Raw genomic sequence first — 14,577 nt, 5'->3', positions numbered from 1 at the left:
CAGGTAGATCATTTTGTAATGTTTTAACAGTAATGTGACTTCTAAATTGCCTCCAGTGACTGAATTGAGAAAATAATAAAAGCAAGAGTACAATTACAGAAAAATGACATCAGAGGAAGTACAGAGGAAATTCAGTTTTAATGAGTGTAATCTATAACGGGAACTAAAACAAGCTTGTTCAATAATCTTATTTCAAGCCCTAACATTATCTAAGCAACCTATTTGAATTTATCACATATCGTTTTACATTTCACAGTTTTGTTCGGACACAAAAACAGCTAACAGTACAAAGGCATGGCTACAATGTGAAAGGCAGCACAAAGATGCTTCAGTCATGTTTCACTACATGTTGCAGTTAAAGGCAGCAGGAACTTGAGCTTTTTTCAACCATGATGAACTTGTGTAACAATCGTTGTACTGATTCATCATTTTACACCCAAACAAAAATGATGTTTCTGTCTACGTCAAGATACTACACATCCATCATGCTCATATAGCTCACGAGTCCAGTAATCAAGTAGTGGTAATGTCCTGTGGGTCACAGTCATTTATTGAATTGACTAATTTCCATAGTTGGCAGATTTATCAGCTGATGAGTTGAAAGGGTACTTTAGTGCCCACGTGACCAGATTTTCTTTTTCTTTACCCATGTTTTAAATGGAAAATGCAGCTTGTTTTATGTGGTTGTCCAATCAGTGTTGATTTTAAATGTAGTCGATCGGAGCAATAAATTCCTCTGCGTGTTGCATTGACCCCGGAAGTTAAATTTGTGGCTGCAAAATCTATTGTTCATCCTGCATCCAGCGTCGTCATTTGACATGACAATGACGTAGTTTGTGGCGAGGAAGAACTACAGGCAGCTTGGATTTATTTTGGTAGCCAGGGGGCTGTGCTTTAGATGCCGCTCAAAAACAGAACTGTGCTTCTCGGTCTAAAAGCAAAAATGGCATCCCAAAATATAAGTGCAGAGGACGTAATGGACGAGGACGCATTTTACAATGTTTTGGCTGACCTTCCTGGGAGAGAAAACCCAGACTGATTGTTGGAAGAGTAGCGTTACTCCTTTGGAGTCTGTAGTGTGTTTGTACTCATGTTGTAGGGACACACATCTGGGGGGGACTTGACTTCCTTTTGAGGACAAAACGCTAGTCCACATAATGTAAATCATTACAATTTAGGGTTAAGACTTGGTTGAAGGTTACGGTAAAGTTAGGTTTAGGTTAAGGTTCGAGTAAGGATTATGATTATGCTATAGCTTCAATTGGCTACATTTATCATCAACACTGATTGGACATTCACATAAGAGGTCATTCATTTTACCATTAAAGTACTTTTAGTGTGAGGTTCACGTTCTAACAGCTGACTTCATATACATCGGTGTCTGGCTGGTTGGTGATCTCGGGACATGAACGACATGCAGGGCAGACAGGTAGCTTTGGGCAGGAAGGGCAAGTCGCGTATCTTGGTCGTTTGAAGCTGAACAGCAGAGCACTGCCTCCCAGCATCTGTAAACATGAACCCAGCCACCCAAAGTAGAGCGAGCCGGCTGGATGCAAGCTGAGGTGGTGGACCCTGGGGTTATTTACCACCTTGCTTGAATCTGGCATCCCCAGTCGTGCAAGGTTGTGGGTGTACACCCCGAGTGCAGTCAGGCTCAGCAGCCCGGCCGTCACCACCAGGAGTCCACCTGTAGCTGCTACACCTCTCAGAGGTATATCTGTCCAACATCGGACCCGGATACACGCCAGTACAATGCCAGTGCCGCACAGGAACAACGAGGTGAGGATCAAACCTTGTGTCAGGCGAAGCCTCGGGTCTCTCCGATATAGACCGACCACAGGCCAGCACTGCTTCAGCTCTGAGTTCTCCACCTGCAGGCAGCTCTCCCAAAGTCCATCAGAGCGCAGTAAGACCAGTGCCTCGACCGACCCAGACCTGACCCCCATCCCCTGACCTTTTCCTCCTGATCGAAGAAGTGACCCCGAGGCTGCCACGCCCAGACGTGCCTGTCCCTCTCTCCACTGAGGTGTGATGGCGGCAGTGAAGACCAGGACCAATCCCAAAGGGGCAAAGACAATCCCCGTCACCATGGAGGCTGGAGTGTGCATCGTAAGCGGTGCAACTCAGATTCTTTACAAAACTTCTCAAGACTTATAACTAATGAAAAAGAAATGATCAGCTGCACAGTACCTGTGTTCAACACTGAGAGTATTTTCCAAAAGAAAGACGACAGTGGATGCTGCTTGTAATTATTATATGTCAGCGTCGTGGGACCCCTCAGAACAGTGTGGATCTGTTCAGGAAATAAAACGTCTTCTGTTGTTTCTCATTGTTCACAATTCAGTGACAAATGTCTCCTCTGACCACACACTGCCTATATGTGTCTGTAAAAAAACAAAAAAATATTGTTAAAATTTTTTTCTTCACAGTATTATTCAGCTGTTAGCTAAATCAAAGGGAGTCAGTACAGTGATTATAACATAAATTCAAAATAGAAATTCATCCCATTACCTCTTGGTCAAAACTCTTTTAGCTGCAGATTCTTCATTGTGTCTGAGTGAAAGAGAAAGATTGTCGGGTCAAAGAGATGGAGAAGAGAGACGGAGAAAGAGAGAGAGAGAGAGAGAGGAAAGGTTGAACAGAGACGAGTGCTCCAGCAGCTGGAGAAAGCAGAAGGAGGTTCGGCTCTACTGCTTCAGCGCTGGACAGGATAAGATTGAACGCTAAGATGTCTGTCTCTGTTGCTAGGATACGATACCTGGCCCTTCTCAACGTGACAGTGTGTGTGTTACTTTAGTTATCATAAAACCTAGTGGGCATACTTGACTTCAGTCGTGCACGTGTGTGTGTGTGTGTGTGTGTGTGTCTGTGTGTGTGTGTGTGTGTGTGTGTGTGCGTGTGCGTGTGTGTGTGTCTGTGTGTGTGTGTGTGTGTGTGCGTGTGCGTGTGCGTGTGCGTGTGTGTGTGTGTGTGTGTGCGTGTGCGTGTGTGCAGGAGGGTGTGTTGTTGTTTTCTCAAAGCTTGACAATTGAAGCCAGCAATGACCTTGTAAGTATTCAGTCAGGTTGTGATTGCGTCAGGCCTGTGTCTGAATGCAGATTGAGTCCATCTGTCTCGGACAGGAGGAGGAAACAATGCCCTCTTGGACGAAGACAAAACAACTTGAAGAAGTGTGTGACTAATGCAGATTAACACACACACACACACACACACACACACACAGACATCTGTAATCAGTGAAATCTTTGTCAAAGAAACACACAACAGCGATAACATGATGGCATCTTAGATAAGGAAGAAATATGATGATGACATATGAGGCCAATAATAAATAGTTTCTGAGTTTCATGTGTTTTTTATGTTGATTTCATTATAAAACGTAGCACTTACAAGTAAGACATAAAATAGATAATCAAAGTGATTTATGCTACTTGTGAACTGACAACAGGTGTGTATGGATGATGGTTGGAAATTAATTTGTAAGCCAAAAAACTGCTTGTATTGGTTTTGGTGCACTCTGGAGAGGATGCTCAGCCTACATGAGTTATGCTGTATTTGTAATTAATGGTAAGATATTTCCTTTCTGGAAATGTCCCCGGAGAGTTGCTGATATTTAGACTGGAAAAGATCAAAGACAACTCGGTCTAAGAATAAACAGGAAAGATTCACTGAATTGCTGCCAGAATGTACAAGAATGGAATATACCTGGAATAAAGTAGAATAATACATAGAATAGAAATATGCCATGAGAATGTATGTCTGGATGTTGTGAGTCGAGTGTCATCTGTGTCTAGAATTACAGTGTATGTTAGCATTGCCATTAGAAACATGACATAATTTCCTGCGCTGTGACCAGAATGTTTAGACTTTGATGGCAAAGAGATAAGATGACACACATGTGCTTCACTGGTACAACGTATCACTAAGCAGAATATGTAGTTTGTGTTTAAAAGACGTACATTCACCAGATGCTGCATTTGTTTCGATGCAGAGATGGCAAGAGGCACATGGTATGGGAACATCTGCGGAGAGGCACAACATCCAAGAGGCTTATCATGAATTGAACATGATGAATATGCTGTATAGGATTATTAATAGCCCAGACACTTTCTCCCATGCAGGCACATTTCGAGCAAATGCAAACAAACACACACACACACACACACACACACACATAGAGACGCAGTCCACATAGTCTCAGTCACTTACCATTCAGTAGGGGTTGTTGGTTTCTCACTGCAGATCTCTGGCTGCCTCCCTGCTCTTATCTGAATGGCTAACATGTTTCTCTCTCAGGCAGGAGATGGAGCAGCCACCTCTTTGTTATTCTCGCTCTCTCTTCCTTCCCCATTTATCCTCGCTTCAGCCGCCTCTGCCTCTGTTTGTCCTCGTTACTGCGCCTGTTTTTGTCTGCTTGCCCTGGCCGTCTGCCTCTCTGTCTCACTTTCTGTGTGTGCGTGTGTGCCTCTCTCCGACTTGCTGAAGGGTGTCTGGGTTATATCTAGGGCAGGATTGCACCCCCCTGCTGTCAGTGTCACCAAATAGGGAAAGCTTTCCTTCTTCAGAACATGTGTGCTGCCTAGTTGGATCACATAGAGCTGCTAGAAAACTGAAAACACAATTACATTTTTTGTATGTTCATCTACATATGACCCCCCCTCCCCCTCCCCCAAAACGATGGGATATGTGCTTCTGTTTGATCTATAGAGAGAGTTGATAAAGCAATCAGCTGTTTTATTATAAAGAGATGAGAGAAGAAGAAAAATCTATATAATTTGTGCACGCACAAAAACACACACACACACACTATTAATAATTGATCGTTGTTGTGAATGGCTAGCTTTTCAATCAGATCTGTGTGTACAATTAAGAAACAGCCACAAAACCTATTATGCATTTTCTTTATTTTCCTACAAAAGAGGTAAGATGTGACAAATACAACCAGAATTGCCATGATACAATAATGAAATATTACAGGGATACATGCTTGTTTTGAAATGATGCATAACGTAAAAGGGAAAAAATATCCTACAACTTTTTACACACACACACACGCATACAATGAGGACTCAGGGTTGGGGGGGGAACTGTGGGTACACTATAAAAGGAAGGAAATGTCCACAACTCTGGATTTAATGATGGCCAATACTAAGTTTTGTGTGGTTTTATGGGTGGAAATGTCTGACTTTAGGTTCTGAATTAAGCCATCGGGCCATTTAAGTTGTGAAACTAACAGGAACCTACAGGAAGATACTTATAGGAGTGAAAAAACATCATAAGTAGGTTGTGGGTGAGGAAACGCACCATTGGCTCTTGTAGAATAAATGATAGATACATTAAAAGCAGCAAGACTAGCAACCTTTGAAAATGTGCAGAGCTCTGTAAAAAAAAAAATTGAAATACATAGCATTATGTGAAAAAATTGATTTGCGACATGCACATGGCTAGTTCATAAAACACAGTCATATTAAATTCTATTTACATTATATATGTACAGGCTGTTCAACATAATTGCTCTTAGGTTAAATTTCAAATAACAAAATCATGGGGCGAGTGGTATTTACAACATCCAGAAAACTGCTCTCTCCCTCCGGCCCAGTTCTCTCATTGGTGTTGTCAGTCCACAGCTTACATTGTCTTTGACTGGGCAGTGCTATTAGAGATGGATCAAACCGGCGGCTGTAATGCGTTACATTCTTCAATGGAGCAGGCGGCTGACTGGATGCTTGCTCTCATACTTCAATGAGGGTGACCTGGAACTGGCCGTTGATGACCTCGGACATCTCAATGAGGAAGGCCGACTGGTTGGTGTAATGTTGGATGATGTTGTCGTCCATGTTGATGAAAATCCTAAAGAAGAGACGAGCAAGGTTATCTCAGTGATTGCAATGAAAATGTGGTGCACGGAAGAAAAATAAATATAAAACACATTTGACTTTAAAGCTAGTATGTGCAAATTGCCTCTATAATGTGTCTCTTTACATAAGCAACAGTGTTTGTTTGGGTTTAAACGCACGTCATTTCTTTGTCGGACACTTCTCAGGGCAACCACAGTGGCGGTATATCTCCTACATCAGTAGGGTTAGTAAATCAGGTCACTCTCTTCCTTCTCTAACAACACTAACCTCTAAATCTTAGAGGCTTTAATGACCGAGTTAACCAGAGGCTCATTCATTCTGCCTGCGGGGACAGGGTTGATTAAAGACAAGAACGAGAGAAGAGGGAGGGAACAGCCGGGAGAATGTAACCCAACCTGTTAGCCTAGCCCCTCAAGTGACAGCTGCCAGCAGCAAGCAGGGAACAGCAGGAACATCACCCAAAGGTGTTTTTAGTCTCTGTCAGGAGTTCTTATTTACTTCTCAAGAAAAACATTCCTCTGTTATTTCCCAGGAGGTGACCTAGACTGTGTTCAGTTTGACAGCAACTAAAATGGAAATTATGCTAGCGTGTCAAGGATGTTTTACAAGTCCATCTTTGAGAGTAATCGGTCACGAAGAGAAGAGGTGACATTTTCACTACCACCGGAGTGCATTTTTTCCCAGTACCTTTTGATGAAATTAAAACAGTCCTTTTATTAATTTAATCCAAAGCACCAAAAATCAGCGCAGAAGAAGGGCAGTGTGTATAAACTCATCTGACCTATCTTCAGCTGATACAAATGTGACTTAAAAAAAGATCACAACTTGATGACCTTCAGCTAGTAACTGGAAGCCTTTAACTTTATGACACTGGATATCTCTTTCAACATCGAAATACTTCCTGATGTTTCGATTAGGTTATGAAAACATAAAGACAACAATTGCCCATGACTCATCTGAAAAGCTTTTGAAATCTTTTCATCCTCCCTCAGTCATCGGTCTTTCTTTTGGAGAAGCTGCAATTAACACATTCCAGGAGGCCGAGCCAACTAACCTACCTACCCAGTCTGTCAACATGAGTTCCTTAAAGGAGGATGAGATTAAAACTACATACTAAGCCCTGAATTTATGCACACCGTCCGTATCAAATGCACTACTTTAAACCAACAAAAACATATCAAGGGAATAATAAGTTACTCACCCTCTCTTGCACTTTTTGTAGATTTTCCCAATGGTGTCTTTTTGCATACCGTACCTTTCTGAAACCTGAGTGAAGAAAGGAATAAGAGAGTTAGCGTGGTCTTCTGCTGAAAGAAACACAATAAACCTGAGAGATATGGTACGGTAACATATGTGAGGTTGTTGGAAGGCATTAACCGAGACAAGGTGGAGGTGTGGGGTTTATCTCCACCTCGGAGATCAGGTGAGATACTACATTAGTGCGCTTGAAGTCAGAGTTTGTCACTTACAGCGTCCCGTAGGCCTGACAGTGTTGGCGCGCTGAGCATGAGTGCATCAAACACCTCTTCAGTGTGCGTCCTCACATACAGCAGAACTATGGGAAAGCGAGAGAAGCAATTAAAACATTTAGCTAAAAAGACGAGGAAATCTAATTGGTTCATTATTGATTACGCCTTCTTTTTTTAATATTACACTTGTAGTTTCCTATGTACCTCTTTGTGGGTTGTCTCTGCGGGCTTGTTTGCTGGGTGCAGAGCTGATCTGGTCTCTGTCTGGATATAATCTCTTCATAGAACTCCTGGGAAAACACAAGAGACGTTCACATTAAACTAAAACAGCCACTTTGTGTTGATTCAGAAATTACTGGTTGTGTATGGCTGTTAATGTTGCCAACAGTTTTCTTCACTCACCTATCAATCTCGTCCATGGGAGGGGCCTAGAGAGACAACAGAGAGTAGACCAGAGATCTGATTAGACGCCACTCCACTGATAAAAGCATTGCTTAAATTCACCTTTCCCTCCATTGTCTGTGCGTAATACTTTCAAAGAAGAATGTTATCATTACTTTAAGACCTCATTTCCCATAACCTCTAAACTACATAAGCGTGGGCACTAATAAGACCACCCTACCTATTATCTAACATCCTTTTCCCGTTACACACACGCTCCCATGTCCCTATTGACTCCACGGGGTGAGCAAACTGGCCTGTCTGAACAGCACTCTCAACTCACAGTTATTGCAATTGTGTGTGAAAAATACCAGAGAATATGAGGGTGTCAGTGAGCTGTTGCGCCAGGTGTGCGTGTGAGAGTGTTTTTGTGTGTAAGCCCCCTTTGCCTAATCTCAGTGTCAGTAGCTGTAGCGGCTTGTACTTGTGCCTGGTTTCGACTCCAATTAGCTCATCTGATCCCAAGTCTGCGTTTCTCCTCACTTTCGCTGACACCATCCCCTCCCCTTCCCAGGCAATTTTTTCCCACTGCATACTTTCCCACAGTCTTCTCCCTGTCTCTCTCGTGCCTGTGCTACTGCCTACGGCAATACAGGGGTCGGGAACATGATTCACTCAACAGAGGAGAGGACAGGGGAGGAGAGGAGAGGAGAGGAGAGGAGAGGAGAGGAGAGGAGAGGAGAGGAGAGGAGACGAGAGGAGAGGAGGACCTACCATGCGCTGTAAACTGGAGAGGTGTGTTTCTGGAATAAATAGAACTGGCTGGGTGATGTGGTCATCCAGGGTTTGGAAGAAGGTACAGTCGCTGCCCATGGAGCTGCTCACTAAAGACTTGTTGGCTGGAGACAAAAGCAGAAGTTAGAATATATTCTCTAAAACGGATTATATATCTTTAAGACGTGGTTTCTGTTGGCAAGACTCACTATTAGCATCGGGCTTCACCCTCCTTTTGCTTCTCTTCCTCTCCTCATCGCGCATCTTCCTCTCTGCACCCTGAGGTCACACAATCACGTGGTTACAATAATGACTTTGACTCCACAAACTCCAAATGTTTATTTTGTGTGTGTAAGAAAAAGACGAATGAAGGGACACATTACGTACCTTATCGCAGAAAATCTTGACCTGGCAAGCGGCTCTGTGCAGCAGCTGGTTGGTTCCTGAGCTGAAGTCGTACGTGTCGATCTGCAGATTTAGAGGCAGGCCTTTAACTCCCTTCTGAGCCGAGAAGTCTGTGCTTAGAGAGTTGATGCCGATGTAAACCTGTGGGGAAAGGAGTAGGTCTTTTAATTACATCTTGTTGTTGTCATGTTTTGGACCACTGATATTCTTTCTGCATGTGATTCCTTTATGTACACAATTAAAAAGAGACCTCCAACATGTTTCTCACTGACATTCCATTTTTCTCATTTATTTAATCTTCTCTATCCTCACATGTTCTGCCACTAATGTATCTTCTTCCTGCTTCTTTCCACCTGCAGCAGGTTTGGTGGCCCCGCCCCAGCGCCTTTGGGCCACAGAGAAGCTTCGTATAAGCCGTCGTGGCTCTCGCCTGCTGTGGTGACAGGAGCCTCAGGGCCAAACACATTTCTAGGATTCCTCCCCTCCCTCCCCAGCCACTCCTTCTCCTCTACACCTCCCTTTTCTACCTTTCCTCCCTTTTCTTCTAAATCCTCCACCTGTTCTTTCCTTCCCTCGTCAGATTCCTGGCCTTTCATAGCCAGGTTATATAAAAACATATTTGTGTGCGTCTGTGTATGCGTGCTTACCTTGGCCTCTTCATTGGGGTTCCAAACAAAGGAAAGAGCGTTGAAGGCCAACTCCTCTACGTTGCTAATCCCGCTGAACACTTCTTTGTAGTCTGCTATAAAGGGGAAAAAAACAAAAACATTTTCAATCTTCTTTACTTGTTAATAAGAGTGATGTGTTGATTTTCTCAGTGAGGGAATCTTTCAGTGTGGTGTCCTTGGTGTAGGTGTCTCTTTACAGGTGTACGGAGACGTGGCCTGCCTATTTTTGTATATGTGAAGAACATACCGATGTCAATGACCCTCTGCTTGGCGGTTGGCTGACGTGCGTGCCAGTGATTCCAAAAGCGGAGCTGCATTTCTGGGCTCTTGTCATTCTCGAACACAGCCATCACCACGGTCTGAAGCGGAGAAAGAAAGGTGACAGAAGAGCAGACAATTAGGTACGTTTGCCGAACTGAGTGGAATTCTTTCACCAGCCAAGATGTCAAAGAATCTCCATCACGTTTCATTTATCACTCCAAATCCCCCTTTTCTCACCACATTGTCATCAGTTATTTGCAGTGAGCGGGTTTGTGTGTATTCTTATCCTCTGATTCGCTTGACAAAGAAAAGGTTTGTCGCCTATGTTTTTAAAACCACACCGCACCTCCCCCCCCCCTTCCCCCCCGTCCTCATCCACTCCTTTTTTCTTTCTTTTTTCAGCTAAGCTCCACCACACTCTGGCCTTGTTACACCAGTGTAAGAATAAATTATACAGGGCAGGACACTGTCATTTTAATGGTGCCACCCCAGTGTGCAGGGTGTCAGCAGGGTATTAGTCACATAGGAGCTGGCTCCAAGGGAGGGACATATATGTGGGAAGGGTTGGCTTGGTGGCACGCAAAGAATTTATATAATCATGCGAAAAAAGCCTGAAGGGAAGGATGCCATTAAGAACAATAGTCACCAATATTTTTAAAGTGGCTTACCTGTTGTCCAGTAATAACAGGACAACAACTCTGGAGAATCATTTCAACATTACAAAAAATGGTTGTTGCTTTCCTGACAATGTCCATGACTCACCTTGACTTTAGTGGCAGTGAGGCAGGCACTGCTGTCCACTCCCTGTAGAGTGATGGGGTAGAACTGGCCTTTGTTCAGGTAAACCATGGGCAGCTCACTGGACTTGTACGAAGAAGCCAAAGGAGCTCCCAGGGAAAACTGGAACTCATTCCTGAATCTCTCTGGTGGAGAGTTGGTGTAGGAGCCTGAGTAGACCGGGCTGGACTGGTCATTAGGGAAGGGATCGCTATAGGGAAGAGTCTGAAATTCACAAAAAGACATTTGTTAATGACAGGAAAGAGGGAGAAGTCTGGAGAGATGCCAAATGGAAGACACAGGAAACAGGGCTTCGCTTTCAAATAATGACGCTAAATTTACCTCGGCGCTATGATCGGGGAAGGTACCGGTCAGCAGGGAGTCAAAGATGATGTTGAGCTCCTGCTTGTCGTATGTGTCCGCCACAACGCTGGTCAGGGTGGCGTAGGTGTCTGAGGTGGTGGGAGCAGAGATGGGCAGTGAGACGTTCTGCTTGGATCCCAAAGCCTCCTGGAGATGGCTTAAGGGAACACCATCAGAGAGGATCTTCATGACGTTGGCGGACGCCTCCAACGAAACAAGCTCATTGGTGTTGGTTAGATTCCTGGCGGAGTGAGGGAAAAACAGATCACTGTGACTACTCCATCCAGTTACAAAGAGAGAGGAAGCAAAAAACCTTTAAGTGACAAACTGTAGTGTGTGTTAAACAGCCTGCAGACAGCCTGTGCAAATATATAACAGACGGAAAAAGCACACACAGCTACTGCAAGGTGAACTTGCAGAAAGACGCGGTTTGAGTCTGGGTGGGTACTGTTTGTCTCTTAATCCATCTTTTTTTCTTCTCTGTGTTTGAGTTTCCCTGTTCAAAATGTTTGAGGGGACAACACTGGCCGTTTCTCACCCACCTAACAAGATGTAGGAATGGAGAGCTCAGTGAAGACAGAGGGAGGCCTGTTGTGAAACTCTTTAGGCAAGACTGAGACAATGATAGAGAGCGGATGGATGGATGGAAGGACTGGAGAGGTAGACAATAATCCCCTGACTATGTTTGACTTGAGGATTACCCACTCACCTGTTTATGGCCTCCCAAAGCCCTGCCTTTCTGTTTCTGTTTAACACTCTCTAATGCGCTTTATTCAGTGACAACAAGGGATGGAAACATGTATTCTTAATCATGCAGTTTTTCTTTAAATTACTGGTAAATTAAAAGGGAAATTTTGTATATATTTTTTTAATCTTCATTTTTGTATGATTTTATCATCTGCACTGTCCTTGGTATAAAAAAGAGTGTGTCTTACCTCTCTGTTTTGCAGATGTTGCCAACGCGGTTGCTGGTAACAACCTTCTGATCTTTCTGGTTCTGGAAAATAAAAATTAATAGAATTAATTTTGGGATTAACATTGAGTTAAGTTCTCATTACTACTGATTCCACATTTTTCTACCTTGCACTGTTCATAAAGCATGGTTAAGGCGGCCAGGTCGTCTCCTGGGTGGAGTCTGGGTTTGGGGTGGTTCTGCTCGAGGACCGGGCTCTCCATGTAAGACCAGGTTTCCATGGCGTAGTTATTGTAACGGTTATAGTTGAAGTTCTCGCTCTGAAAGACCAGTCCCACAGTCCTGCAGAGAGGAGAAAAGAGTTGACAGGGATTGATTAGATTGAAGAGTCAAAATATACTGTGAACAGAAGAAAAAGGGTACGAACGTAGAATTATCGAGAGATCAAAAAGAAAAGAAAAAATGTAAATGCTTATTTGACACATAGGGTTTGACAGAGTGAGAGTACGTTTAACAGCAGTACCTGAGCAGCGGGATGCTGCACATACTTGCCCCTAAGCGTGGAGGGTTTCGATTGCAAAACCACAGAGCTGAGTAACATCCCTCAAAAGCAGTGGTGTCAAAAAGGTTTAAAAAGCCAAGGGCCACCCACTAACACGCCCCTCCACACACACACACACACACACACACATACACACACACACACACACACACACACACACACACACACACACACACACACACACACACACACACACACCTTGTGCTTGTGGTTACTGGAGTTGTGAAAACTCTCTTATTTGCATAGACCTTAAAAGAGATGACACGGTTTTCTTACTAAGTAAATAACCACATGTGTTGAGTTCTGGCTTTCCATACAACACAAAAATGTGTGTGTGGGTGGGGGGGGGGATAGGGGGGGGGGGGGGGGGGTTGTAGGATTTGATTTGTTTGGAAAGACTCACGGTGACATTGGATTGTAAATATCCCGCCTACCACGAGAATACCCCTTTTGAGTTTGCCTGACGTAGCAAATGAACAAATAGCTGCAGTTTACTCTGGATAAACAGCTAATTAAATGTGCTGACAGGAGGACAAGACCACAGGTGTTCCCAACCACATCAGAACCACAGTATAGGGAGAAACCCAGGGCTTTCTCACAAGGATTAATGCAAGAGTGCTGCATTCAAACGCCCATGGAAAACTAGACATACTGTAGCATGGAATACTGTGCTTTATAACACCAGATTATATCTTTGTCCTTGATATTTCAGCTACATTACAAAAACTAAAACTAATCTCATACACCTGCTCTAAGATGCACCTGTCTCTCCCTCTCACACCGAGCAGCCTAAATAAACACCACCAAACTCCATTTCTTATTCTCTATTTCCCCCAAAAGCCAGCCGAGTGCAGATGTTTAAACACAGACACACAGAAGGGGGTGTGTGGGGGGGGGGGTCTAGGGTTTCGCCATTATGTAATTCAATGCATTACATGCTGTCATTGCCCTCTGTCTGTGTTCAACACCTCGAGAGGAGATTCTTATTTCCCGGTCTCCTTTTGTGCTCTGTGGCCCCTAGGTTAGTAACAACGCAAGCCGAAACAGACCCACTACCACCAGAGACCAAATGGTGTGTGTGTGTGTGTGTGTGTGTGTGTGTGTGTGTGTGTGTGTGTGTGTGTGTGTGTGTGTGTGTGTGTGTGTGTCAAAACTATCCATATCAATTTCCCCTGCAAAACACCCCTTTCTTAAAACAGGGATATTTCACATGGGGGTCTCATTGCTAAGAGGAAGAAGGGGGGGGGGGGGGGAGATAAACTACCAGCATTGATTCACGTAAAGTTTATATCAAAATGTTTTTCATTTTGTGGACAAAAAGCACACTTTGGAAAAATAAAAATCGGGATGAAGCACACATTTTAGGATATGAAAAAAATATGCTCACAGCACTTACTCAGTCTCTTTGGTCATGTCTCCAATCCAAATCAGCCGGAATAGGTTCCTTTAGTTTCAACTCTTCGGTGTTTGTATGAGCTTCTCTCTCTCTGAGTGAGTGAGTGTATCAGTCTAGCAGAAGAGATCAGTGACGCACAGATGAGTCAAGTGTTGTGATTCCCTCTGAACAGGGCCCAGATTTATTTCATGTCAGCAGTGAGTTTCCCTCTCCTCTCTGATTGGCTGAGAGGAGTGAAACAGGTGTCTGATAGGACAGGTGTAGGACCATTAACTCTTCACAGGCTGGAGAGAAACTGGCTCGCATGTGTGTGAGTGTGTGCAGCCGAGAGAGCACTTTGCAAGACAATCCAACGCAGGAGTGTTTTGAATCTCATTATAGTGGATAAAAGAGTGAGCTCGGGATCCCAGAGGTGTGAAAGGTTTGGTAATGACTATGAGAAAAGCCTGGAACTCAGCTTTAACATGTTAATACTTTTTTCAGTATCATTTTTCTCTCCCCCCCTTTATTTCCATGTAATACACAGGTTTTGGTTTCTTCATTTTCTTGGGATCCAAGATGAAAGAATATAGAGAGGTGTGCTTAAAAGGAAGCTTATTTCACAAATTAATGTTTTTCAACCAAATATAAGTGAAACATTACAGGAATTACAAAATGTTGTGCATTTCGACAAAAAGAAAATGCATTTGATGCCTCTCTCTTCTTTTTATCCTTATAATTGTAAAGCACATTGTGCTCCTTTGAAATGAA

The 14,577-nt window shown here is 43.6% G+C and overlaps 2 protein-coding genes across 2 annotated transcripts; both read right to left on the bottom strand.

The window, feature by feature from the left end:
- Nucleotides 1-1,352: 1,352 nt before the first annotated feature.
- si:dkey-221l4.11 (claudin-23) lies at nucleotides 1,353-2,108 on the bottom strand. The gene has a single exon (XM_034525402.1). It carries the CDS (start codon nucleotides 2,106-2,108, stop codon nucleotides 1,353-1,355), a length of 756 nt encoding a protein of 251 aa, XP_034381293.1.
- A 2,779-nt stretch (nucleotides 2,109-4,887) lies between these two features.
- grhl3 (grainyhead-like transcription factor 3) lies at nucleotides 4,888-13,971 on the bottom strand. Its single transcript, XM_034525640.1, has 15 exons — nucleotides 13,828-13,971; nucleotides 12,037-12,211; nucleotides 11,892-11,953; nucleotides 10,936-11,197; nucleotides 10,579-10,818; nucleotides 9,803-9,914; nucleotides 9,535-9,629; nucleotides 8,870-9,028; nucleotides 8,692-8,761; nucleotides 8,483-8,607; nucleotides 7,730-7,755; nucleotides 7,532-7,617; nucleotides 7,328-7,413; nucleotides 7,060-7,124; nucleotides 4,888-5,850 (listed from the first exon to the last, which is right to left on the bottom strand). Exons 1-15 carry the CDS (start codon nucleotides 13,842-13,844, stop codon nucleotides 5,733-5,735), a joined length of 1,698 nt encoding a protein of 565 aa, XP_034381531.1. The 5' UTR covers nucleotides 13,845-13,971; the 3' UTR covers nucleotides 4,888-5,732.
- Between the last annotated feature and the right edge of the window lie 606 nt (nucleotides 13,972-14,577).

This window comes from Cyclopterus lumpus, chromosome 22 (assembly GCF_009769545.1).
Source record: "Cyclopterus lumpus isolate fCycLum1 chromosome 22, fCycLum1.pri, whole genome shotgun sequence".
Taxonomy (NCBI): Eukaryota; Metazoa; Chordata; class Actinopteri; order Perciformes; family Cyclopteridae; genus Cyclopterus; species Cyclopterus lumpus.
This window is presented reverse-complemented; position numbering and strand designations above follow the sequence as displayed.

What these genes read in the sequence shown, in the direction of transcription:
- si:dkey-221l4.11 (XM_034525402.1), bottom strand. Translation starts at nt 2,108, where the DNA reads ATGCACACTCCAGCCTCCATGGTGACGGGGATTGTCTTTGCCCCTTTG.
- grhl3 (XM_034525640.1), bottom strand. An exon ending in AACATCTGCAAAACAGAGAG is followed by an intron (nt 11,198 to 11,891) that starts GTAAGACACACT and finishes TCACTCCGCCAG; the next exon opens with GAATCTAACCAACACCAATG. An exon ending in TCACTGCCACTAAAGTCAAG is followed by an intron (nt 9,915 to 10,578) that starts GTGAGTCATGGA and finishes TCTCCGCTTCAG; the next exon opens with ACCGTGGTGATGGCTGTGTT.